We start from the raw sequence: 24,547 nt of genomic DNA on the forward strand, positions 1-24,547 counted from the left end.
AAAGTTTTTTCTTTTTTTGTTTAAATTATATATATGCTCAATCAACACCATTATATAAACTGAGACGGAGTGAGTAATAAGTTCTAAGTTAAGCATCATGATTGAAAAGAAGAGTTAAAACATTTGTGTATGATTTGAATAATCAAAATAAAACTTCATCCTTCAACCATGTAACCAAAACTGTGTTCCAAATTCTATAGATAAATAGCACCACCACCACCACCAATATCAACAACAACAACATATTCAGTAAAATCCCACCAAATAGGGTCTGGAGAATATAAAGTGTACACAGACTTTACCACTACCTTGGACTGTTTTCAAAAGTGGAATACCATATTATGAACAAAACTTAGTAGTCCACGTTCAGGGTGTCAAATGAACGGATTGGATTAAAATGGACTGATCTGATAAATGGACAGGTTAATAACTTGCACAAATTAACTTGAGCTAAAATGGATTTGGCTGAAATGAGCTAAAAACTGGATTGGGTTAATGACCCTATTATCTGAGTCATGTTGTCCACCAGTTGTAGAAAATTGAAGGGATAATATATAAGAAATGTATATATTTATATACATAATATGTCAAGTTTTAGCATTTCTAGATAGATTCATATTAAAATATTATCAAATGAATTGGTGATTAAATCTTGTTTGTTATGGTGGGAATTAGTCTTTAACTCAGTGAAAAGAAATACATAATTTTACTTCACATTTATTCATTAATCTTTAGTATTATTGTCTTACTACAGAGGATTGATTTTTATGGTAGTTGCAACAATGGGACTATTTACTACATATTTTGAACTTGCAAGTTAAAAGGAAGTCCTCAATAATTCCAACTTTGCTTCACTCTAAAAGGAACTTCCTTTACCATTGCCCCATCTATCATGTCAAAAATTTGCTTTAGTTGTATTCCTTCCGTCTCATATTATGTGTTATACTTTTCTTTTTAGTCTATCCCAAAAGAATGTCTAACTGTATTGTGTGTCGGATACTCCAAAAGCTATTCATTTTTGAGGATTTGACATGACTCCGGCAGCCATTTTGTAAGGTTCCAGCAACATAACTCATAACCCTCAATCATGAAACCAAAGATAAAGACAGGACTGTATCCTGTATCCATCGTTCGTAAAGCCATAGCCACTAAAACTAACTTCCAAATTCTATAGGTAAAAAGTATTAGTCATTCAAAGGTGCTCAACTGGTTTAAATATTGAAGGTGCTACTTTTAGATTGGATGCTCAATCAATCTCTATCTTTATATGTTATTAGTCATTTTCAATATGAATATATAATGTTTGGAGCACTGGTTGCTTGAGCACCTAGTAGCCACCATTGTAAGTCCTTCCATTGGTCATCAAAGTTTTAGAATATACATATATGTTATGCTTTACAACTTGCTTAAGGGTTATCTAGTCATCTTATTTACTGTGATATACATCCTTTTTTAATCTGTATGAACAAAATACAAATGTTTGGATTATTATTTGCCTCATTGTCAATAATTCAATCTTATATGTTTTGAGTTCAAAATTAATCCTACTGTTAAAAATGGAGAAAAATAATCATTTGAATATTTCATGCATCAATCAGCAAGTTAAGTCTTTAACTAAGTGGGGAAAAAAGGCATAATTTTACTTCACAATTATTCATTAGACAGTGTCTTAATCAGTTCTGTTCTCACAGAGGTTCCACTCTTATGGTAGTGGCAACAATAGGACTTTTTACAACATATTTACCACTAGTTTCAACCCAACTCAAAGAACCATAAACAAGATAATTATCTACTAACAATGGACCTTCTATCCTAAGCTTGTAGCTTTGTTTTTCATACTTCTCTTTGAAAACCAACTTGTCAGGTGCAACACTAACTGTATATTTACCCATTGGGGTCAATTTAGCTGTGTATGTTGACTGACCATCTCCAAGATTAGTCACTGTCCTGTTGAATTCTTGTATCCGTTTCGGATCAGACTTGCTGCTGTTGAAGTTGAAATAGCCAATGAAAGATGGATAGTTTAAGTCCAATGAAGGTTTGGAACATGAATAAGAGGAGGATCTTGTGATGGATTTTATCTGTTTGGATGTGAAATCTAGACCACAGAGGAGATTTACGTAGTCTTCTGGTGTAGCATCGTAGATAAGTCCGGGGTCCAGTGCCTTATTTGGATTGATATGGCCAGCTCCCATGGCAAGGGGAGTAGCAGCATTGTTATCTCTACCGATGTCTCGGATGGGCCCTTGTGTGTTGTCTAATGAATCGGCTGTGGTCATCATGGCCGAGCGGATGGCAGCAGGGCTCCATTTGGGGTGTACCCCTTTCAGAAGTGCTGCTACACCAGCAGCATGAGGACATGACATCGACGTACCAGATATAATATTGAAGTAACTGAATAGCTCTCGAGAGTTAATTTTAGCTACTGCTAATTTTTGAGGCCATGATGCTAATATCAAGGCGCCCGGAGCCATGAGGTCAGGTTTGAGAATAGAAGGGCAGCTTCCTGATGGTCCCCTTGAGCTGTAGCTAGCAACTTTTGGTGCTGGTTTAGCACCAAGATGAGTCACTTGAAATTCGAGTCTTGCTTTAGGCGAATGACTACTCTTGATGTACTTCAAAACTTCATCACCATCTTGAAAGTTCAAAAATATAGCTGGAAATTCACTTTGGAGGTAGAATTCCAAGTCAGTAGTGTTTGTTATGAAGACACCACCCGAAACGTTTGAATTTCTTATATTGTACACTTGATCACTTATTGATCCATTCGCATCATAGCAGACAGCGATTTTGTATGCATTTTTATTCAGCTCCTTATCATCTAGGCATGAGTTGAGGAAAACGATGGAGCTGCCGCTTGAACTTGAATTCCCGGGGTAGAGGGATAAACCTGTGACTGAAACTCCATTGCCTAGAGTTAGTGTCCCAAGAAATTCGCGATCGACTGTGCCAGCAGCCATAGTGAGAACCCAAGGTGTTCCATTATGCAAACTCTCAATATCAGGCCCTTCATTTCCTGCTGAAGTGGAAACAAATATACCTTTCTCCACTGCAGCAAATGCAGCAATAGCTATCGGATCATCATATAGCTGACGACCATCTATGCCTAATGACAACGATATTACATCCACTCCATCCTCAATTGCCTGATCAATTGCAGCCAGAATATCAGATAACATAGAACCTTCATCCCACAAAGCCTTGTACATTGCCACATGAGCCTTTGGTGCCATCCCAGTAGCAGCACCAGGGGCATATCCAAAATAAGACGCAGACTCAACACGACTTCCTGCAGCTGTGGTAGACGTATGAGTTCCATGCCCCTCCGTATCACGAGCTGAATTCATCTCAATGGTAATATTCGGATTGCTAGCAATTAGTCCTTTGTTGAAGTAACGCGCACCAATGAGCTTCTTGTTACACAAAGAGGAATTAAACTGAGTTCCACTTTCACATTCACCTTTCCATCTTGATGGAACATCAGTCATCCCATTATCATTATAACTTTTACTCTCTGGCCACACCCCTGTATCAACCAAACCAATTATAACATCTCTACCATAATCTGACTTTGGCCATGCACCAGAATTGGAATTCAGGCCAAGGAATTGTGACGTATGAGTCGTGTCGATTTTAACTGTCATGTCCTTAGTTGAAGAAAGATAACCTTGAGACTTCTTGATAACTTGTAGCTCAGAAGGAGTAAGACTTGCACTAAAACCATGAATAGCATTAGTGTAAGCATATACAAGGGAACCATGATATGAGCTATCTGATATAGAAGCAAGAGTAGACAAGTACCAACTATGATGACTAGAAAAAGCTTTTGGCATGGCTGACAAATCCATATGGATGATATAAGTTTCTGACTTAGACATAGTAAATGGAAATAAAATAGCAAGAAAACAGAAGCATAAGGCAATATAGTTAGCCATTTTTTTGAAGAAATGAAATAGAAGTTGGGATATATATTCTTGAACATAAGTTAGTTTACTTATATAGAGTATTTAGAGGAATAAGACCCTCTCATCAAACATCTCAATCAGTTTCTTTCATATATTGAAATTGCAACTTGCAAGTTATAAAGAAAGTTTGCAATAATTCCAAACTCTGCTTCACTCTAAAAGGAACTTTCTTTGCCATTCATATATCATGTCAAAATTGCTTTAGTTTTACTCCTTCCATCCTAAATTATAAATCGTATTTTTCTTTTTAGTCTGTCCTTGAATAGTATCATACTCTACATTGCTCGGAATAAATCCGATACTCTAAAAGGTATATATATTTATTAGAGAAGTATTGATGGCACAAACTATTAGTTTCCTCCCCGAACCTTAAAAACACTCTTCTACTTGACTAACTAAACTTAGATACACTCCTGATCTGTCATATGACATAGTAAGTAGTCTCAAACTCTTGTAGGAGCATGGTTGAAAGCACCCTTAAACTTGGCGAGAATTTAGGGGTGTATTTCACTCATATTGTAAGATCGAGGGTGTATTTAAGTTCAGTTAATCAAGTAAAGGGGTGTTTTAAACTTTTAAGGCTGTCAATAGTTTGGGGAAGAAACTAATAATTTGCGTCGAGTTTAGAGGTGTTTTCATCTCTTTATATTTATTGATGATCCGACACGGATGAGATGATTTATAACCACACAAACATCTAAAAGTCATTCTTTCTTTTTTAAACTACATATCCAGTTAAATACTGTCACATAAATTACGACGACAGAGTGATAAATTTTAATTATGTAGCATATGATTGATCACAAGAGTTAACATTTGTGTAATGATTTGAATAATCATTATAAATTTATTTGCAACTCAATCATAGAGCCAAATATACATAAATGAGTATATCTTGTATCCATCATAGGTAAAACCATAGCCACTAAAACTGACTTCCAAATTTCTATAGATAAAAAGTAGCACCCAAAGTATTATATTCAGTGGTCCATAAACTTAAGCTGACGATCTAGATGACAAAGGAGGGCCAATCGAAAAAATCGTAAGCAGATTCAGAATTTCAACTTTTAAAACGTTTTACTCATAAATGTGTTTGAAATTTAGTATGTAGGAATTTACTAGTTTTCTTAACACATACGTAAGGTCTAGGCTAAGTTAATGCGCCCCAGGAAATAATTGGTTACGTGGTGCTTAAACGTTTTAATTTATGTGTCCTAATTTATAGTACGAATGTCAAACTTGTTTAAAAACTGACTTTTAGTATAACTCAATCTCAAAAGCTAGTTCATGTAGTTCTAACTCGTTCCTTTTTTATCTGATACAAGACTTTTCAACAAAATTAACTAACTTTCGATGTGAATTTAGACATTAAATCCTCAACTTTTTAAAATAAAATTTTAACATTTAAAAATTACTATAAGCCATGATAGTTAAGCATTAAAAATATTTTTAAAATCTTGATGAAAGAAAATATTATTTAACTCTTCAAATAATAAACAGGACATATTATTGGAAACAGTTTGGAGTACTTTAGTTAGCTTAGCCAAACTAGCTTTTGTCCTTTAGCCAATTTATTGGACACACATTTAACAATTCTAATTCATCAACATAGGTTCTGGTCGGATATTTGTGATCTCTCCATCCATAACAAGAGATTTCATGTTCGAATCCTAAGAATGAAAATAATAATCTTGTTGAGAGAATCATCCTCAGAAACGGACCTCTTACGATGCATGAATTTGAATTTTAATTATACTCCAATACGGATATCAAACATCGTATAAAAAAACAAATAAAAACAAATGCCTATCATTTTCATGTTATATTGTTAGTTATTATTATGTTCACATGTAGAGAATGACATCAAGATTCTTGTAATGGACAAAAATAATTATAGAATTATGGCATTAATTGCCTTAATAAGACCATACAAACTAATATATTTTTTTATAAATAGAAAAATTATTGGAGACCACCCATATGTTTTTTATCTTTGATAAATATAATTCAGAGTGACTTTTTATTGGCCAAAAAATAATTAGGTACAACCAGACTTTTATCTTTCAAAAAGTTTCCACTAGTAACATGAATTTCTGTAATTTAAGAAGACTTTAAGTCAATTTGTTATAAAAGCAGTAAACAAAAAAAAGTTTTTCAACTTTTGGTAGTGATATTATTTTAGAAACTTCTTGGAGAAAAATTGGGTGTAACATAGTAAAAGGAATATTATTGGATTATGAGTCATTCAATTGTTATCATTATGAATAGAAGAAGAAAAATTGCAAAATGTTAGTCACATGTATTTTTAAAAATTGATGTATAACAAGACCCCTCAAGTCAAATCATGTCCATACATGAAGAAAAACAAAGGAAAGTTTGGCATGAATATTTGATAACTAATCAGTAGCGCGGCTCAATAAAATTGGAGGCCTGAATTCAATTTTAATAAAAGATATTTTTTTTCTGCTTAATATATTTTGAAAGAAAAAATAACATATAAATCTGTTATAAGTTTAAATTGGGTCTCATATCTTCTTTTAACTACATATTTCAGGTTCGAGCCTTAAGAATTAAAAAGATCTTGTTTGGGAGCACTTTTCTATTTAGTCGACTTTGTGTGTCTCAAAATTGAACTAATCAAACAATTCAATATAGATATCAAACATCAGCCTCCAAAATTTGGGTGCATAAATCCCTTGCTTTAGCGGCTTGACCCTCTAGACAGTCTCGGTAACAACAATAATATATTCAATGTAATCTTACAAAGTAAGATCCGAAAAGGATAGTGTGTACACAATCTTACCAGGGACGGATGCAGTTTAAATATAGCAAGTTTCATCTGAAATTAGTACTTTTAACGCAGGGTATAATTTTATGTTTGAAAAATTACAATAAATATTGGATATAAACTCATAACTTTAAGAATATGATGAGTTTGAAACTAAAAATCTATAAAACTGAATATTTTGTATGACAGAAAAATATTCTTTTAAAAGAGAAATTTTCACACATTATTATTATTATGAAATATCAATCTAATACTCAATATTTATAAAAAGGTTTGATTGTTATACACTTATCATCAATCTTTAATAAATAAAATAACTCGAGAAATACTTTTTCATTTATCAATCAAACGTCAAAAACACCAAAAAAGCAATTTCCTAAAATTGACACAACATGTGAACCTCGTCCCATTATTAAAAGCAAAGTGTGGTAATAATGCCTTCTCTTTTTCAAGAAATATCGTCAATCTTTTTCATTCATGGATTCTAACCGAGTTTCAAATTCAACTTTTATATATATATTTGGTGATTTTTATAATAATAGCAATATATAATTTGAACAAAAATTATTGGATTTAGTCCAAATGTATGTCAGCTTCTAGCTCCGCCCTTAATACTTTTTCAACCAAATTACCATTGATGAATATTGACACCTCTCTACCCTAATCAAAGTCATTTCATTCAACAATCATAACTAGTATTTTTGAAATTGCTAATTAAAAGATTCATAGAATTACCACAACTAATTTCCAATTAAGTTGTTGGTGATTGAAGCTTTACCAACCTTGGTGAATAGTTTCATCTTCCTAATAATGGAAGGAAAATGAAAAATAAGAAAAAGCGCAAAACACAAATGAAGATGATGTTAACTCAATAAGATATTTGAAGATACAACTCCCTCTTGTTTGGAAAGGAGTGCAAATGTTACCACAGACAAAAAGCTCTAAGATCCATCGGGGCTTTAATGAAGAAATACACAAATAGAGAAAAAAAACAAAAATATGAAGTGTAGTACAGGACTAAACAAAGGAAAGAAAGATACAATAAAAGTGAAATATCAATTGTTTAGTGTCATCTAAAACATCTGCTAAGTGAGGCAAAACGGTCAACATGTTTTTGCACCTGCTTAGGCCGCTTTAAGTACGCCTTTGACAACACTGGTGAATTTCAAGATAAAAGAAAAAAAACCAAAGCAGAAAATGACAACAAAATAAGAACAACTCGCCATGTTGATTAGACAAACCCAGAGAAATATATTTCTAAAGCAATTGAAACTCAGCTTACATCTTCACTACAAACTATCTACATTCTTTTTCACATGCAGAGAGTCAAAACAATCATTGATTTGTAGGGCCTTTAATGTAGTAAGTAAATGAATATTGCCCCTATGACCTTTTCCATAGAGACAACACTAAAAAACACAATAAGTGAGTGAGGGGTCCAAAATGCACAATGTGTGCCCAACTCTAGCTGTCAAACAGGATCTCTAGTCACAGCCAAGCAAAACACACCTACCTGTTTTCCTACTTTGTAGCATCCTGGAGACTATTGTAATCATTGGACCCCCCCCTCCCTCTCCAGCATCAATATCCCAACACATAAGCCAAATCATTAAAGCAAACACTCATGGTGTTTGAATAGGCACGGCGAATAAGAAAGAAAGGCTATCGGCACATATCAAAAGTATACATAGTACTTGTATTGCATGTCATATGGTTACAAAAGCATAGTATTTAAGGTCTTAAACATGTCCTCTGTGGTCTATGGTTACAAGAGCATGTCGTTAAGAGAAATGACGACAACAACAACATACCTAGTGAAATCCCACAAAGTGAGGTCTGGGGAGGGTGGAGAGTACGCAGTCCTTACCACTACCTCTCTGAGGTAGAGAGGCTATTTCCGAAAGACCCTCGGCTCAAGCAAATCAAAGTAGTAATAAAACAAAACAAAAAACAGGTGGTGGGGAGAAACAAAAAGCAGTTACAACTATATGCAAGGAACCATAACAACAACAACAACAAGGTGCGATCACTAAAACACAGTAAACCACATATGAATACCAAAAGCTAAAGACTAAATGAATAGGCTAATACTACAACCGACACGATGAAGAGTAAAATGAAAAGTTAAAATTTAAAGAGATTCCAAATATATAAATGTGTCGTGCTTTTTGAGAATAGACTAAAAAGGAAAGAGTAACATGTAAAATAGAATAGGTGGTGTATTCACTTTCTTGAACATGGTAAAATCCATACAAGGCAAAACATAAGGTACATCTTACTGCTACTTTCTCCTTATATCCAAATCAATTCCATCATTTCTTCACATGAAGACATAACTGATCCAAGGGAGTGAAAGGAGATAGCTACATAGGTTTAAGGAAATACAATTTGATAATTTCTTTTCATTTTGGAAAGTGCATCCAACTAGAAGAGTGAAATGGTAATTTAATTAATATACTACTAAAGAGAGCTATGCTCTTAACAAAATTGAAAGCAATTACATATAACGACAACAAGAGCTACTCTACAAAACCTTAAGAGAGTGCTGAATTTGCACCAGTGAATTTTATGTACATTCGCCAGCTTCAAAATGAATGGTAGAGGAAACGAGGGGGTTTGAATTTGACCTTTTAGCCCACTTGGCCAGGATGCTCCTCATCATCAATTTCTTTCTTCAGCAACAAAGATCGGTTGGTTTCAACAGTACTTTCAAATCCATTGCTATCACCTGTATCAATTATGCGCTTATCCATTACCTTCTCTTTCATTTCATCATGATGTGAACGTTCATTTTCTCTTACAGTTCTTCGCTCCTGTATGAATCACACGGTTAAGCAATGTATTGTCATATAAGGATTGATAGAAAATGTTATAGGTGATTCAATTACATGACGGCTTCCCGGCAAAAGTTCCAACTAGTGTTGGTTCATAATACTGAACTCAATATCAGATCATTGATCAGATTTCTAAAATTAGTTTGTAAAACAATCAATTTGATTTCTACTATAAAATGAGAAGGAGATTCATTCAAGTTTCAGTATCCAAATAACAAGTTACTCAATATATGGTGTAACAAGCATCATCCAGTAGAGGAGAGATGGGGCATGTATTGAATGCTCATTCCGAGAAAGCAGATACATGAACCTTCATTACATCACATATAACTAAACACTCTAAAGCAACCACAATTGCACCATAGTTTAGTACTTATTAAACTCAATTCTCATTCCATTTCCCAGAGGATATGTTTCAGAGGTTGCTTCACTAGATAAATAAGAGAGAAGAAGTTGAGTTCTTTTATAAGACGGAGGTTTCCATACATCAAGTAATTAAAGATACCAGGAACCAAAATGCATGCTAAGCCATCATGACTAATAAAATATGATAGTTAAGAGCATGTGGTTCTAAATAGGAAAAGCTCAAACTTACATCACGGAAGGGAAAATCATCAACCTCAAGCATGTGTATAACATGCCCCATCTTTGGCCTCTTCTGAGCATTGGGGTCTACACAGCGCAATGCTACCAAAAGGGCACGTTTCAATGCTCTTGAAGAAGGCTTCTCCCGCATCTTGGGATCCAAAACACCCTCGGAATTACGGTTAGAAACCATTGTCTTAAGCCAATCAACCAGATTGACCTGAGAGTTAGATCCACTGCAAAAGTTAGAACTAAACAAGACGCAATATTCAAGATGCTACTTAAAACAAGACGGTTTAGGTAATTGGAACAAACCTCTCCAGGAGCACGGCTATAATCCACAGGATTCCTTCCAGAAATAATCTCCATAAGAAGAATTCCAAAACTATAAACATCACTTCTATCATTCAACATGCCAGTGCTAGCATATTCTGGAGCAACATAGCTGATAAGAGAAACAAGAAGTTTGGCAATTCAGTTTACATGGTTGCTTCAACATTAGAAACAACAGAAAATTCTAGTGGATTTGAGACATCTAGCACTAACCCAAACGTTCCCATAACCCGAGTAGTTATATAGCTCCTCTCTGAGCCCAAAAGCTTAGCTAAACCAAAGTCAGATACTTTCGAATTCCACTGCTTATCAATCAAAATATTGCTCGACTTGATGTCACGGTGAACAACTTTGGGTTCGAGGCCCTCATGCAGATAGGTCAACCTGCATTCATTGTCAAGTTTAGTTTTCCATTTAACACAATCTAGTTAACAATGACTGCCGAAAATAAAAAAATTAGAAGCTTATACATCCCAAAAAAACAGAGTTTATACCCTTTTGCTGTTCCAAGGATAATATTCATCCGAATTTCCCATGTAAGAGGACTGTATGGCCCTACATCTCCATGGAGCCACTGCTCTAAGTTCCCATTGTCCACATACTCGTACACAAGCATCCTGAAAACAGCATTGAAAGTATCTTGAGTAATCCCAACACTAAAATCAGCATAATTATAGGTCTTAACAATCCTAATAGACTACAAGTACACAAATGTAACAGCAATCAATCAAATCAAACTGCAGACCGCTGAAACGAAAAATACCTGTGAGCTCCCTCAGCACAGTAACCAAGTAGCCTTACTAAATTCTTGTGCCGTACTCTACCAATTGCTTCCACTTCAACCTTAAATTCCCTCTCTGCCTGTCCCCTGAAAAGAATGTCACGTGAAATAAATTAAAGAACAAAAAGGGACATGTTTCTCATCAAATAAACCTATAAGGCTATACACTACCCATCAAACTTCAGCTTGCATTCAACTAATTAAGGACCAAAATCTAGAGGGCAGATCTAGCCCTTCACAGCTAGTTCAACCAAACCCAATACTTTCAGCTCAGACCAATGACTATGTACATTTGTAACAACAACATACCCAATGTAATCCCAAAAGTGGGGTCTGGAGAGGTTCTTTCCGATAGAAACTCCACTCAAAAGAAATGTTCCCAAAACAGAATTGTAAGAATAAAACGACAATGAAATAGCAAGATACAAAGCAAATGAGACAACATGTAGCAATACACAATGCAAACTTCGTGAAGTAGTAAGGCTGTTTCCGATAGACCATGTACATTTACGAAGTTTTAAAAATGTATACATACACAATAAACAGCAGTCACTCAGAGCTTACTGAATCTAATGTTTAATAGGATGCATAACTATGGAACAACACACACAAGATGAATATAATGGCATGCAGACATTCATGCTAAAACCATGTAATATACCTAAACAACACAACATGTTAGCATCTATATATAAGCAATTGAACTATGCATACACAAAAAGCACAAAGAACAGAACTTTAATCAGTAGCACAAATCAAACAATTTTAAATGCCGCACCTGTTGTTAAGCAAATTCTTAACAGCAACATAACTATTATCTTCCATAACTCCGCGGTAAACAATGCCATAGCCACCCTCACCAATAACATTCTCATGAGCAAAAAAATTAGTAGCAATTTCAAGCTCCCTCAGAGTATACCAATGACCCCACCCTAAATGTGAAACCTCAGGTGCAGTAATTCCACCTTGTTCACCCGAACGCACCTCCCCACTACCATGACCCGACCCACCACCCGATCCGACCCGATCAGGCTTAACCATATGCTCCTTCCCCATCTCAATTTGAATTCTTTGATACCCACCTGAGTTCTGGGTCGTTTCTTTTTCAGGTTCCGGTAGCGGGTCTGCTACCGGAACCGAATTGGGGTTTTCCGGTAGAGTCCGAGATGGGTCAATTCGGATCTCTTTGATCTCCGTAGAGATGTTTTTTATTTGGGGGTTGCTGGAATTCCGCTTAGCAGTGTACCAAAGTGAGATTAAGAAGAGAACAAGAACAATTGCTGCTCCAACGCAAATTCCAACAACGACCCACAAGTGTAAACCAAAAATTGATGTTTTCTTGGACATCTCATCATTCAAAAATGCTGACATTTTTTTTTTACTTAAACAATATGGGGTTAGCTGAAAATGGAAGACATGAAAAAATAAAAAAACAAAGAGGTGTTTTCTGTTTGAAGATAAAGGAAAGTACACTACAATAAAGCTTATTAATGGATGAATATGGTGAGATGAGATGATAGCTAGTGTTACAGAGTACAGACAGCTGCCTGTAGAGCAGCTGAAGATGGAGCTTAGTGATATTTTGGACCAAAACAGGGCAAGTGAGTGGTTAAGGGTTGGGGGGTGGGGGAGGAGAAGCAGCTGTAATGATGGGACTGCTGAAAAGGAAGAAATTGTTTAAGCGTGCCAAACGAATGGTATTATTATAGTCAAATTTGAAGAAATGATATCTATCATTTTTTTATTTTCGTTGTGTCCGGATCATCTTATATTCGATAAAAGGAAGTTGTTCTGATGATAAGTATTTTTTACTTTCAATTTGAAGATCGTGAGTTTGAGTTATCAAGATAGCAACATGGTAACCATTCTTTATTTCCAATTGGAAAGTTGTGAGTTTGAGTCATCGAAGAAGCAGGATAAGTAAGTATTCTTCAATTCCAATCTGAAGATCGTGAGTTTGAGTCACCGAAGAAGCAAGATAGTAAGCATTCTTCAATTTCAATCTGGAGATCGTAAGTTTGACTCACCAAGGAAGGAAGATGGTAAGCATTCTTCAATTTCAATTAGAAGATCGTAAGTTTGAGTTATCAAGGGAGGAAGATGGTAAGTATTCTTTAATTCCAATTTGAAGGTTCTGAGTTTGAGTCACCGAACAAGATGAAAAGCACTCTTCAATTTCAATATGAAGATCGTGAGTTTGATTCATCAAGAGAGCAAAAAGGATGGACTCCTAAGGAACGGTTAAATATTTTTAAATAAAGAAGATTATTTTATACTCATCTCATAATTTTATGAGAGGTGTGTTATCGGTCAAACCTAATTTTTTTGAGTAACTTTATTTATTAAAATTCTAGCTAATAAGAAAAAATTATCTTGTAATTTACTTTTATTAAATTTTAGCTTAACTTGCTTTATTGACCTGAGAAAATAATGCTAAAAGATTATTTTATTTATGAATTTTAAGTGTTACCTTATACTCTCTTTGGTCCAAAATAATGGTTTTTTTTGTTTGGATATATCTTTTAAGAAACTATTTATTTCTAGTGTTACTGTTAACTTACTCCTAATTAAAGAAAAACTAATTAATAATTCTTGATGATGTATATAGGGGTAACACCAGATGAATTAAGATTAATTTCTCTTTTTAATTTTAAAATATCATTTATTTTGAAATAGAGGAAGTATGTACTTAATTGTAGAAAAAAGGGTTATACAATCAGAGTAATATTTATAATTAACTATAAATTCAAGTCACCCATCAAATTTAAACGAATTAAAAAGAATCGAAATAATAATTTGTGTAACATTGTTTGGTGCTTTAATTGAATTAAATATGCACCATCAAATATTGTGATAAATATCTCTTATTTTTAATTAAAAATCTTTAATTCATAAGAATTGAATTATCTTTGATAGAAGGCATTGTACTTGAACTGATTGGATTAAAGAGAGGTATTGAATACTGAATTGAAAACAAAAGAAATAAATCAATGAATCATGTTGGAAAGATTTATATTTATAGTTCATCACAAATATTATTGTAATAATATAACTCTTTCCACAAAAATAAATAAATAAAGACACAAAAAATAGTTAAAATACTAAAAAGATTAAGTTTCCTCTATTCATATCAAAAGTTACTTTTTCCAAAAAAATAAGTTTATCTTAAAATTTTGGATATGAATTTTTTTTTGAGAGCATCACCCTCCAATAGATCTTGTAGTGCATGATTTAAATCTAATTGATGCTTTAATGTGGACTTTAAACACCAAATAAAAAAAACAATTAAACAACAAGTCAAACTCAATTTGTTAAAATCAAAGCTAAGATATAAGTCGATGTAAGTATTTACTTCAAAATGATATATTAATATATAGTAATTTGATCCGTCTAATTTAAAATTATAAACTTAGCAAATTGAACATGTTACACTTTTATGAATCAAAAAGGAAACTTCCATTGATTCTTAATTACCTTGAATCTTTAAATTATACCTTATATTGATCTACTGATGGATCTAAATACTCCATCTATAGATTTAAATTGTAAGTTTTGGAGAATATTATAGGATTAGATCCCCACTAATTAGCCATTAGCTCATTAATAAATCTTTCATTTAAATTATAATTGATTGCTTATAAACAAATAGCAGATACGATAAATATTGTGATATAATCTTTACAATTTAGATGGTGGAAATCAAAGTATCTTTCGTCTTTTTTAAAACTCTTATCAATCTACAATACTAATTATAATTATTGCAAATTCGCTTTCGTACTAATATTCATTTTTACATATTACTATTTGTTTTTTCGCGAGTTAAATTATATGGATTTTGATTAATATTTTGAGATATCTATATATTTTATCATATTAATATAAGAAGAAATGACAACTTCTGTATTTTGTATAGTTTTTAAATATTTTTATAATATTAAATTAAACTAATTCAACTTAGCTTTAAAATTATTCAAATTATTTCTCAAAAAATAAAATATGACAAATAAAAGTGAACGAAATATGAGAAGGTATGCCTGCTTTTAACTTTATCTTTGTCCTATTTCATTGCTCTTTGGCTCATTTGCTTTATTATTTTATTAGAATTTGCTGGTTAAAAAAATCTTTTGAAGATGTCAGATTTTGTTTGGCTCCATTTTTTATGATTGATAGTGATGCATCCCTATTTTCTTTCACTTTCTGTTTATCTATTTAATTAAATTATAAATGTAGTTCTTTTACTTTTCTTTTAATGAGAAGAAATGGGAATTGAAGATTGAAGAATTTTGTTGATATAGTGATCTAGTTAATTTCCTTTTTTTTTTATCGAGTTTTTATTGGAAATAATTTATGTATTTTATAAGTATAGAAATAAAATTTGTGTATATCGTATTATTTTCAGATTTTATTTATAAGTATAATTATAGTGATATAATTAGTTTGTTTTGTTTAATTATTCCATTAAGAAATTGGAATACTTTCTTGTTAATAATTTTGTTATATGTAAACATCACCCTTAGTTCTAATTTTAAACGTGAACCAGGTGAATTTTATATGTCAAAATATTTTGGGAAAAAGATCAGATTTACTTTTTTACTTTTGATTATAGTTTAAAATCATCTTCCGTTATACTTTAGGTTAGTGGTTCATTACGATCAAGACAACTACGAAAAGATTTGCTAATGATCGATAAGGATATAAATTCAAATAATAATAGAAGATAAAAAGAACAGTTTGATACACTAAGTTTTTATTATACATGTATTTTAGGAAGAATCAACTTACAACGATACGTTAATTATATTGTTATACATATATCCCATATTTCTTTTTTTTTCACAACTCGAATTCGTGACAGGTGTTAGTATATAACAAAAAAACATTAGTGTACCGACGAGTGGTTGAGATTTTCGTCAGCAATTAAAATAGATAAATCCATCCACCTTCTTTTTTGTAATCTTGTAAGTATTATATAGTTGGTTGAGCTCGGTGCACGAATTTGATATTGAAATTTTTTTTTTAACCATAATTGATTTGATTTTAACTAAAGAAAAAAAGTATCTTTGTCTATACTTCGTAATTCGTACTACTTAAATGAACATTGCAGTGCGTGATTCGACTTTAGTCGAACTTCAATTCGAGGTTCGAACAGGTGGGAAATAAGAAAAATTATTTTAAAAATCTTCTTTATACAAGTAATAGACATTATAAAACTATAGGCTAAGAAATTAGTCATTTAAATGAAAGATATGCTCTGTAACTTTTGAAAGACTCATCACGGGAAATAACCCCACTAATTAGCCATTAGCTCATTAATAAATCTTTCATTTAAATTCTAATTGATTGCTTATAAACAAATAAGAGACATGTTAAATATCGCGATAGAATCTTTACAATTTAGATTGTGGAAATTAAAATATCTTTCGCCTTTTTAAAAACTCTTATCAATCGACAATAATAATTATAATTATTGCAAATTCTCTTTCGTACTTATATTCATCTGTTCATTGTTACATATTATTACTATTTGTTTTTTTGAGAGTTAAATTACATGGATTTTAATTAACATTTTGAGATATCTATACATTTTATCATATTAATATAAGAAGCAATGACAACTTCTGTATTTTATGTAATTTTCAAATATCTCTATAATATTAAATTAATCTAATTCAACTTAGCTTCAAAATCATTTAAATTAATTCTCGAAAAGTAAAATGTAACAAATAAAAGTGAACGAATAGAGTTACAAGGTATGCCTGCTTTTTAACTTTATCTTTGTCCTATTTCATTGCTCTTTGGCTCATTTGCTTTATTATTTGATTACAATTTGCTGGTTAAAGAATTCTTTTGAAGATGTCAGATTTTGTTTGGCACCATTTTTTATGATTGATAGTGATGCATCCCTATTTTCTTTNCCAACAGAGTTACAAGGTATGGCTGCTTTTTAACTTTATCTTTGTCCTATTTGATTGCTCTTTGGCTCATTTGCTTTATTATTTGATTACAATTTGCTGGTTAAAGAATTCTTTTGAAGATGTCAGATTTTGTTTGGCACCATTTTTTATGATTGATAGTGATGCATCCCTATTTTCTTTCACTTTCTCTTTATCTATTTAATTAAATTATAAATGTAGTTCTTTTACTTTTCTTTTAATGAGAAATGGGAAATTAAAGATTGAAGAATTTTGTAGATATAGTGATCTAATTAATTTTGAATTCTTTTGAATTGAGTATTTATTGGAAATAATCTATGTATTTTATAAGCATGGAAATAAGATTTGTGTATATTGTATCATTTTCAGATTTAATTTATAAAATTATACTAAATATATTATTGTTATAGTGATATAATTAGTTTGTTTTGTTTAATTATTCCATTAAGAAATTGGAATCCTTTCATGCTAATAGTTTTGTTATACGTATACATCATCATTAGTTCTAATTTTAAACGTGAACCAGGTGAATTTTATATGTCAAAATATTTTGGGAAAAAAATTCAGATTCTTTTTTAATTTTGATTATAGTTTAAAATCATCTTCCATTATACTTTAGGTTAGTGGTTCATTACGATCAAGACAAATACGAAAAGATTTGCTAATGATCGATAAGGATATAAATTCAAATAATAATAGAAGATAAAAAAAAATAGTTTGATACATTAAGCTTTTGTTATACACGTATTTTAGAAAGAATCAACCTACAACGATACGTAAATCATACCATCATACATATTTTCCATATTTTTATTTGTTTTCACAACTCAAATTCGTAACAGTTGTTTTGATAGATATAACAAAAAAACATAGTATACCGACGAGTGGTTGAGAATTTCGTCAGCAATTAAAATAGATAAATCCATCCACCTTTTTGTAATCCTATATTATATAGTTGGTTGAGCTCGGTGCACGGATTTATATCGATAGAATTAGGGGTGTAAGTCTCGTCCATACTACGTAAAATGTCTCGTCTTACGCTTTTGCCTTTTAAAACATTAATCGTATTAAATCAATAAATCAAATTAAATTGGAAAAAAAATTATTAGTGATTTGGTATTGAAAAAAAATAATCAATTTGATTTGATTTCAACTAAACAAAAAAGTATCTTTGTCTATACTTCGTCCTGCTTATAACGAATGGGTGTTGTAATGCGTGATTCAAATTTAGTCGAGATTCAATACGAGTTTCGAACACGGAAATAAGAAAAAATATTTCAAAAAAATTCTTTTGATAAGTAATACGTTAAAAAAGTATAGGCTAAAAAACTAGTCATTTAAATGAAAGATATTTAATAGCAGAAATGAAATCTCTTGACCTCTTACAAAATAAATAGAAGAAAATAATTTTTTTTTAATTTCTCACCTGCAAAAATGAAGATCTCTTCTATATAAAAATGAAAAATCTCTTGCATGAGGATACAATGAAAATAATAATAATCATAGTTTTAAACAAATAAAGTATAACCAAGTTCTTTATGTAATATTTTATATTTGTTATATCCTCCTCACCCACCCAACACCCTCAACCCCACTCCCTACCCCATTCTATGTAGTGTTTTACTAAATTACATATAAATGCTCACGAGATAACATTTTTTGTTTACTTATTGAGCACTAAAAAATAAATAAAACAACTTATTTTTCAAGTATACATTTTCTACTAAAATCATTCTCCTTCATACCAAACTTAATCCTTAATATCTCACATATCACATCAAACTTGATGTTATTTTATCCCACCTTTCAGGTGAGGTAGGATAAGTAAGTCCGAAGGATTATAATCCCAAGATAACTTAGTCATCAAACCAAATGAGAGTAATAACTACATCTCAATCCGAAACTAGCTGGAGACAGCTATGGCAAAACTTTAAAGGCATGCATAGGGATAACCAAGCATTTTGTTCAAAAAAGTAAAGCAATGACAATGAACCAAATAAATATTCCAAAAGGTGATTCAATTAATTGTAAAAGCAAATGTAAAATTCCAGAAAACCATAATGTAAATTTTGTTCTAAATAAATGTCTAATGCAGCTAGCGCTAATTTCATCTCTAGAACAAACTCCCCTTCCAATTCAAATATTTTCAAAGAATATGGTTCTTTCTCATGTAGTAAGCCCCGTCGTCTTGCATACCGGGCATAAATTCTTCTGCATGAGCCATTGCTTAATGCAGTCTGTATGGAAATCATGTCCACACTCTAGTGTTCCAAGACCATCTCCGTTGTTATATTCCTCCTGCAAATGATCGAATACACGTTATAACTCTACTTTACGAGGTTCAATGATAGAGTTAATAGTAGAGAAGGTCAAATTGAGTACCCGGCATATGCAGCATGGTTCTGCTTCCTCGGGTTGTTCTCTTTTTATGCTAATAAAGTTGCGCTGCTTCAAACGACTTGAAATAGTTTCCTCACTTAGCCCGGTGCAAACATCCCCAATGCGCTCTCCGAGTGCCAATAACTCCTGGAAACACATCACATAGGCAGAGTTTTAGCACATCATTTCCCCATAGGATGTAGTGTGATTCTGTTTAGACCACTAACCTCGTATGACATATTATCAACATCAAGACGCATATCCCTGTGGCGATCTCGAATATCCGGCATCCCAAAGAAGACCGACTGATCAAGGATCATTACATCCTGGAATATGAGGAAGAGATATTATGATAGCTAATTCTATCGGTTCAACTTTTTGCTAAGACAAGAAAAGAACAGATTTAAAACATCTTCATGTCGTATCATTTTAACATGCCTCTAACTTCCATTGTTAACAACAATATACCCAATATACTCCCACAAGTGAGGTCTGGGAAGGGTAGAGCGTACGCAGACCTTACCACTACCTCATAGAGGAAGAGAGATCGTTTACAAAACACCCTCGGCAATAACGAAAAGGGGAATAGGTACAAAGTCCAAAAGTGTGCCCGCCCATCTCTTTCTACCTGATGATTATCAAAAAAGAAATTTTCCCCAAAACAAATACATTCAAGTCCAGGACCCAGATGGGTGGAGGTAAAATGAATTGATGCGGCTTGTTCCCTTTAAAGACGTACTAGACATTCATGCAGAGAAAGAGCTAATAAGATTTCAGTTACTGCACATGCTTTCTAGTTTCTAGAATAGCCATGTACTTCGTTCATGCTTTTGTTTAAAGAAATTTCTTCAACTGTAGCCCCTCTACCACATATCACGTGGTTCAGCTTAACTATTCTTTTCACAAAGAGAAAAGAAACAGAATTGTGTTTGACTTACCTTATATGAAGTAGTCAGCCAAAAGTAAAAGGTCCGAAGGCCAGAACTTTCGTGTTATATTACATTATTACTGTCGCTGCTATATACCAGGTCATAAAAGATTACTGAAAAAGATTTTATCTCTAATCGAGCATATAACACAAAGACATGCAAAATTGGGACATATAAGCCATCATTCAACTGAAAGGACATTAAGACTCTGACCTCAAAATATTTTAATTTTTCTGATAAGGCAATAGTAAGAATCTTACCTCAACACTTAGCCCTTCCCCCCTGCGCATAAGATCTAACACATGGCGAATCTGTTCAATAAAAAGAAATTTAGTTGGTCGGTAATTTTTAAATATAAGGCTTCAACAATGCAAACTAAATCGCATCACAAAAGCCTTCAGTGAAGCCAAAATTTTGGTAAAACATTTGTGGCACCTATAAATTAGATGCATATCCTCCCTAATTTGGATTGATTGATCAAATTAGGGACAGGTATGCATGTATAACAGTTGACAGGCCACCAGTTTTATCCCTGATGAAACCCACTGCTTAATTTAATCACTAAAGAAAATCTAATGGCATTGGAATGATTGGATATAACACCTGGCCCACACAAAAATTTATGCTGAATGAGCCAATAAGGAGGTGATAACTACAACATGATCAGTGAACTGAATATACCTCAGTGACTAGCCTACTTCTTCCTTCCCGTGCAGCAGCCAAAGTCCTCGAGGAATTGGAGAGTCCTATAGCATCATCAAGATGTCGCTCCACTGAACTCGATGTACGATGCTCATGGTTTCCAGGAAGTGCCATCTCCTGTGAGATAGGAGAACTCAAACGTAGTGGACGACTATTACTATTAACACCTCCAGATCCAGTGCTAGCTGGAGACAACAAAGATCTACGAACTAATTCTGACAGCCTCCGGTGATATTGAGGAGATCTGTGGAGAACTCTATTAGGAGAAGAAGCGTGGACCCCTGAACTGGATGCGACATTTCCAGCAACAGAAACATTTCTTCCAGCTAAATTCAAGCTGGCAGGATTTTGGTTCAAGTTTCTCCCATTAGTTGAAGGTATGAACATAGGATGTTGTGAGATGTTTCTTGACACACTTCTTGAGTTAGGCTCTTCAAATGTTGCTGAATTTCTCTCTCGAGCAGAACTTGATGAACTGCCAGTTCTGGAACTTGATGCTGAACTCCACCTAGTCTGTGCACCTCGATGCAGAGAAGAAACATGCATTACAACAGGCTGCCTTTGAGTATTTCCACTGTCTGCAGCAGGCACAGACCTCAAATCCAAAGGGGTATTAGGAAGTAGCTCTGGTAATTGCTGTTCAGATGACCGATTAACATTTCCAACATTATCCACATCAGGAAAGATATTACTGGGAAGATAATCTTGCTGAAGTGAGCCATCAAACCTCACCCTGAAATTTCTATGAGAACTTTCTGCACTTCTTGAAGCCGGAGTACCAACAGGAGTTACCGCAGCGGCTCCTCCCATGGTAAGCCCAAGTCTTGGGATCACATGCTCTGACATATTGATGCTTCTGACACTTTCTGTTGGAGCAGAGATATTTGCACCTGTACTCATACTATGTGATGCAGGTCCAGAATGCCATATGCTATTTTCAGCAAGAGGAATATAATCAGAACTTCCACTTCCTGAAGATTGTGCTAGATATCCTTCAAGTGTTTTTCTCTTACAAAAGCGCCTAGAATCCGGAGAACTTTCTAGCCTGCCATCACCACTATCATCCGTCGAACACCCATTACCTAAATAAGTACAAGCAGATGACATTCGCTCTTTTCCTGGTCTAACAGAATTGTATGGAGTACACTCCATCACTTGACAGCCATCGTCATCGTTGTCACTGCACCCCTCAAATGCTGGATTCCTGTTGATTTCATGAGGAATGGTGCTAGAACTAGAACCTTGAGAAAAAAAATCATTCAATGACATAATGTTAGAAGACCCACATTGCTGTTCGTTACAGATCAGTGAAGGTCCATGATATGTAGTCATTGCGGATGACCATCCATGATCTGCTTTCTGTTCACTCTGACTTGCACAATTCGGTGCAATAGAGGAGCTGGATTCTCCTAAACTCCCCCTGGTTACATTCTGTCTCTCTTGGCTCATAGGATTGAACAATGGAATATTAGTCGCATTAGAAGAAACCATATAATCTGGCAGGTGATTCTGTGCAGAATTTTGCAAATTATTCCAACATATCTGCTGATCTACACCACCTTCACTAGGCGTCGAACCATGATTAAAGCCTAAAGTTTCTTGGAGGGAACCAACGGTATTCTGTTTCCCCTGCATTAGGGCTATAGTATACCAAGCTTACAATCTCAAAGAGGGTTTGAGATAGTATTGTAGTGTGAGAAGATTCACACACTTTTTCCTTAGCAAACCTGGAAAATTTAAGGTTAAACCATACTTAGTCAAATTCAGGAAGCTAACCTACGAGAGCAGTAGAATATAACTATTATCAACATATTATGATCTATGATGTAAGAAATGCAGCTCCAATGCCAACACAAGAAAGATTGGTGGATAATATCACTTCATTCCACTAAAGCAAATATTTTCATACCAACTGTTGGCTGATAAGCATGCATATTAGCATGCCTTCACAACCAAATTCAGATACAATTACATCTAGTCGATGCATACGCATCATGCTCTCAAAGGCATTCTCATTCTCTTCTCAGAAACAAAATTTACCCAAAAGAAGGCAGATAAAGACACCTCTATGTCAACCAATAAATTGTAACAAAAACATGAAGCCCCAGCATTGGTGTACATGTTTATCCGGCATCATAGAAGATTTTACATTGAATCAAACATCAGCAAGCCAAAAAATGATTGAACCTTTAAATCAGAAAACTATCAAAATTTTCAAGAAAACTCCCCACTGAAAACCCCATCTCAGACAAAAACAAATTCACAGATAACACCAGAACAAAAAACCTTGCAGATAAAGGGGGAAAGCCCAATTAACAGTAGTAAAAACATGAATCCCTAATCCCTAGCATTGGTGTACATGTTTATCCAGTATCAAAGAACTTTGTGCATTGAATCAAACATCAGCAAACCAAAAAAGATTGAACCTTTACACCAGAAACCCATCAAAAGTCTCAAGAAAACTCCCCATTAAAAACCCCATCTCAGACAAAGACAAATTTACAGATAACACCATAACTTAAAAGCTTGCAGATATAGGGGGAAAAGCCCAATAAACAGTAACAAAAACATGAATCCCCAGCATTGGTGTATATGTTTGTCCAATACCAAAGAACTTTTTACATTGAAATAAACATATCAGTAAACCATTAAAGATTGAACCTTTGAATCAAGAACCCATCAAAATTCTCAAGAAAGCTCCCCATTAAAAACCCCATCTCAGACAAAAACAAATTCACACATAACACCAGAACTAAAAAGCTTGCAGATAAATGGGGAAAATCCCAGCAAACAGCATTGTACATGTTTATCCAACATCAAAGAACTCTTTACATTGAATCAAACATCAGCAAACCAAAAAAGATTGAACCTTTACATCAGAAACTCATCAAAAATCTCAAGAAAACTCCCCATCAAAAACCCCATCTCAAACAAAAACAAAAATTCACAGATAACATCAGAACTAAAAAGCTTGCAGACAAAATGGGAAAAACCCAATAAACAGTAACAAAAAAACAAGAATCCCCAGCATTGGTGTAAAAATAGTCCAAAAAATTCATAGAAAATCAAAATCTAAGAATTTACCAGTGAAACAGCAACCAGAAGAAACATCAAATCTATCTAACCAACCTGAAATATCAAAAAAAAATGTCAGACAAAAATCTTGAAAAAATGATCAAAAATTTTGAGCTGTTTGTATAGCTGTTTAGATTGAAATTTCACATGTTTTAAACAGAGAAAAACATACAGAACTCACTGCTTAACAGAAGAGAGAGAGAGATAGGGGATTTGGAGAGATGGGGTGGAGAAAGAGGAAAT

At 33.4% G+C, this 24,547-nt stretch overlaps 3 protein-coding genes across 3 annotated transcripts; all 3 read right to left on the reverse strand.

The window, feature by feature from the left end:
• Positions 1-1,615: 1,615 nt before the first annotated feature.
• On the reverse strand, positions 1,616-4,023 carry LOC125862201 (subtilisin-like protease SBT3). The gene has a single exon (XM_049542219.1). It carries the CDS (start codon positions 3,933-3,935, stop codon positions 1,686-1,688), a length of 2,250 nt encoding a protein of 749 aa, XP_049398176.1. The 5' UTR covers positions 3,936-4,023; the 3' UTR covers positions 1,616-1,685.
• A 4,994-nt stretch (positions 4,024-9,017) lies between these two features.
• LOC125861227 (probable serine/threonine-protein kinase At1g01540) lies at positions 9,018-12,932 on the reverse strand. Its single transcript, XM_049541171.1, has 7 exons — positions 12,065-12,932; positions 11,269-11,373; positions 11,000-11,122; positions 10,719-10,889; positions 10,488-10,617; positions 10,183-10,392; positions 9,018-9,566 (listed from the first exon to the last, which is right to left on the reverse strand). Exons 1-7 carry the CDS (start codon positions 12,655-12,657, stop codon positions 9,384-9,386), a joined length of 1,515 nt encoding a protein of 504 aa, XP_049397128.1. The 5' UTR covers positions 12,658-12,932; the 3' UTR covers positions 9,018-9,383.
• A 6,288-nt stretch (positions 12,933-19,220) lies between these two features.
• LOC125861226 (probable E3 ubiquitin-protein ligase RHG1A) lies at positions 19,221-24,547 on the reverse strand. Its single transcript, XM_049541170.1, has 7 exons — positions 24,486-24,547; positions 24,314-24,358; positions 21,209-22,956; positions 20,788-20,838; positions 19,826-19,924; positions 19,602-19,745; positions 19,221-19,517 (listed from the first exon to the last, which is right to left on the reverse strand). The coding sequence occupies exons 3-7, from the start codon at positions 22,862-22,864 to the stop codon at positions 19,386-19,388; spliced, it is 2,082 nt and encodes a 693-aa protein (XP_049397127.1). The 5' UTR covers positions 22,865-22,956; positions 24,314-24,358; positions 24,486-24,547; the 3' UTR covers positions 19,221-19,385.

Source organism: Solanum stenotomum, chromosome 4 (genome assembly GCF_019186545.1).
Source record: "Solanum stenotomum isolate F172 chromosome 4, ASM1918654v1, whole genome shotgun sequence".
Lineage (NCBI taxonomy): Eukaryota > Viridiplantae > Streptophyta > Magnoliopsida > Solanales > Solanaceae > Solanum > Solanum stenotomum.

Bases quoted from the DNA above. Each gene is read 5' to 3' on its own strand.
- LOC125862201 (XM_049542219.1), bottom strand. From the start codon at position 3,935: ATGGCTAACTATATTGCCTTATGCTTCTGTTTTCTTGCTATTTTATTT.
- LOC125861227 (XM_049541171.1), bottom strand. From the start codon at position 12,657: ATGTCAGCATTTTTGAATGATGAGATGTCCAAGAAAACATCAATTTTT. The intron at 10,890-10,999 runs GTATAAACTCTG...CAATGAATGCAG, and splicing joins ATCCTTGGAACAGCAAAAGG to GTTGACCTATCTGCATGAGG. The intron at 10,393-10,487 runs GTTTGTTCCAAT...TCTAACTCTCAG, and splicing joins ATAGCCGTGCTCCTGGAGAG to GTCAATCTGGTTGATTGGCT.
- LOC125861226 (XM_049541170.1), bottom strand. From the start codon at position 22,864: ATGCAGGGGAAACAGAATACCGTTGGTTCCCTCCAAGAAACTTTAGGC. The intron at 19,925-20,787 runs GTAAGATTCTTA...CTCATATTCCAG, and splicing joins GGGAAGGGCTAAGTGTTGAG to GATGTAATGATCCTTGATCA. The intron at 19,518-19,601 runs GTACTCAATTTG...GATCATTTGCAG, and splicing joins AACCATGCTGCATATGCCGG to GAGGAATATAACAACGGAGA.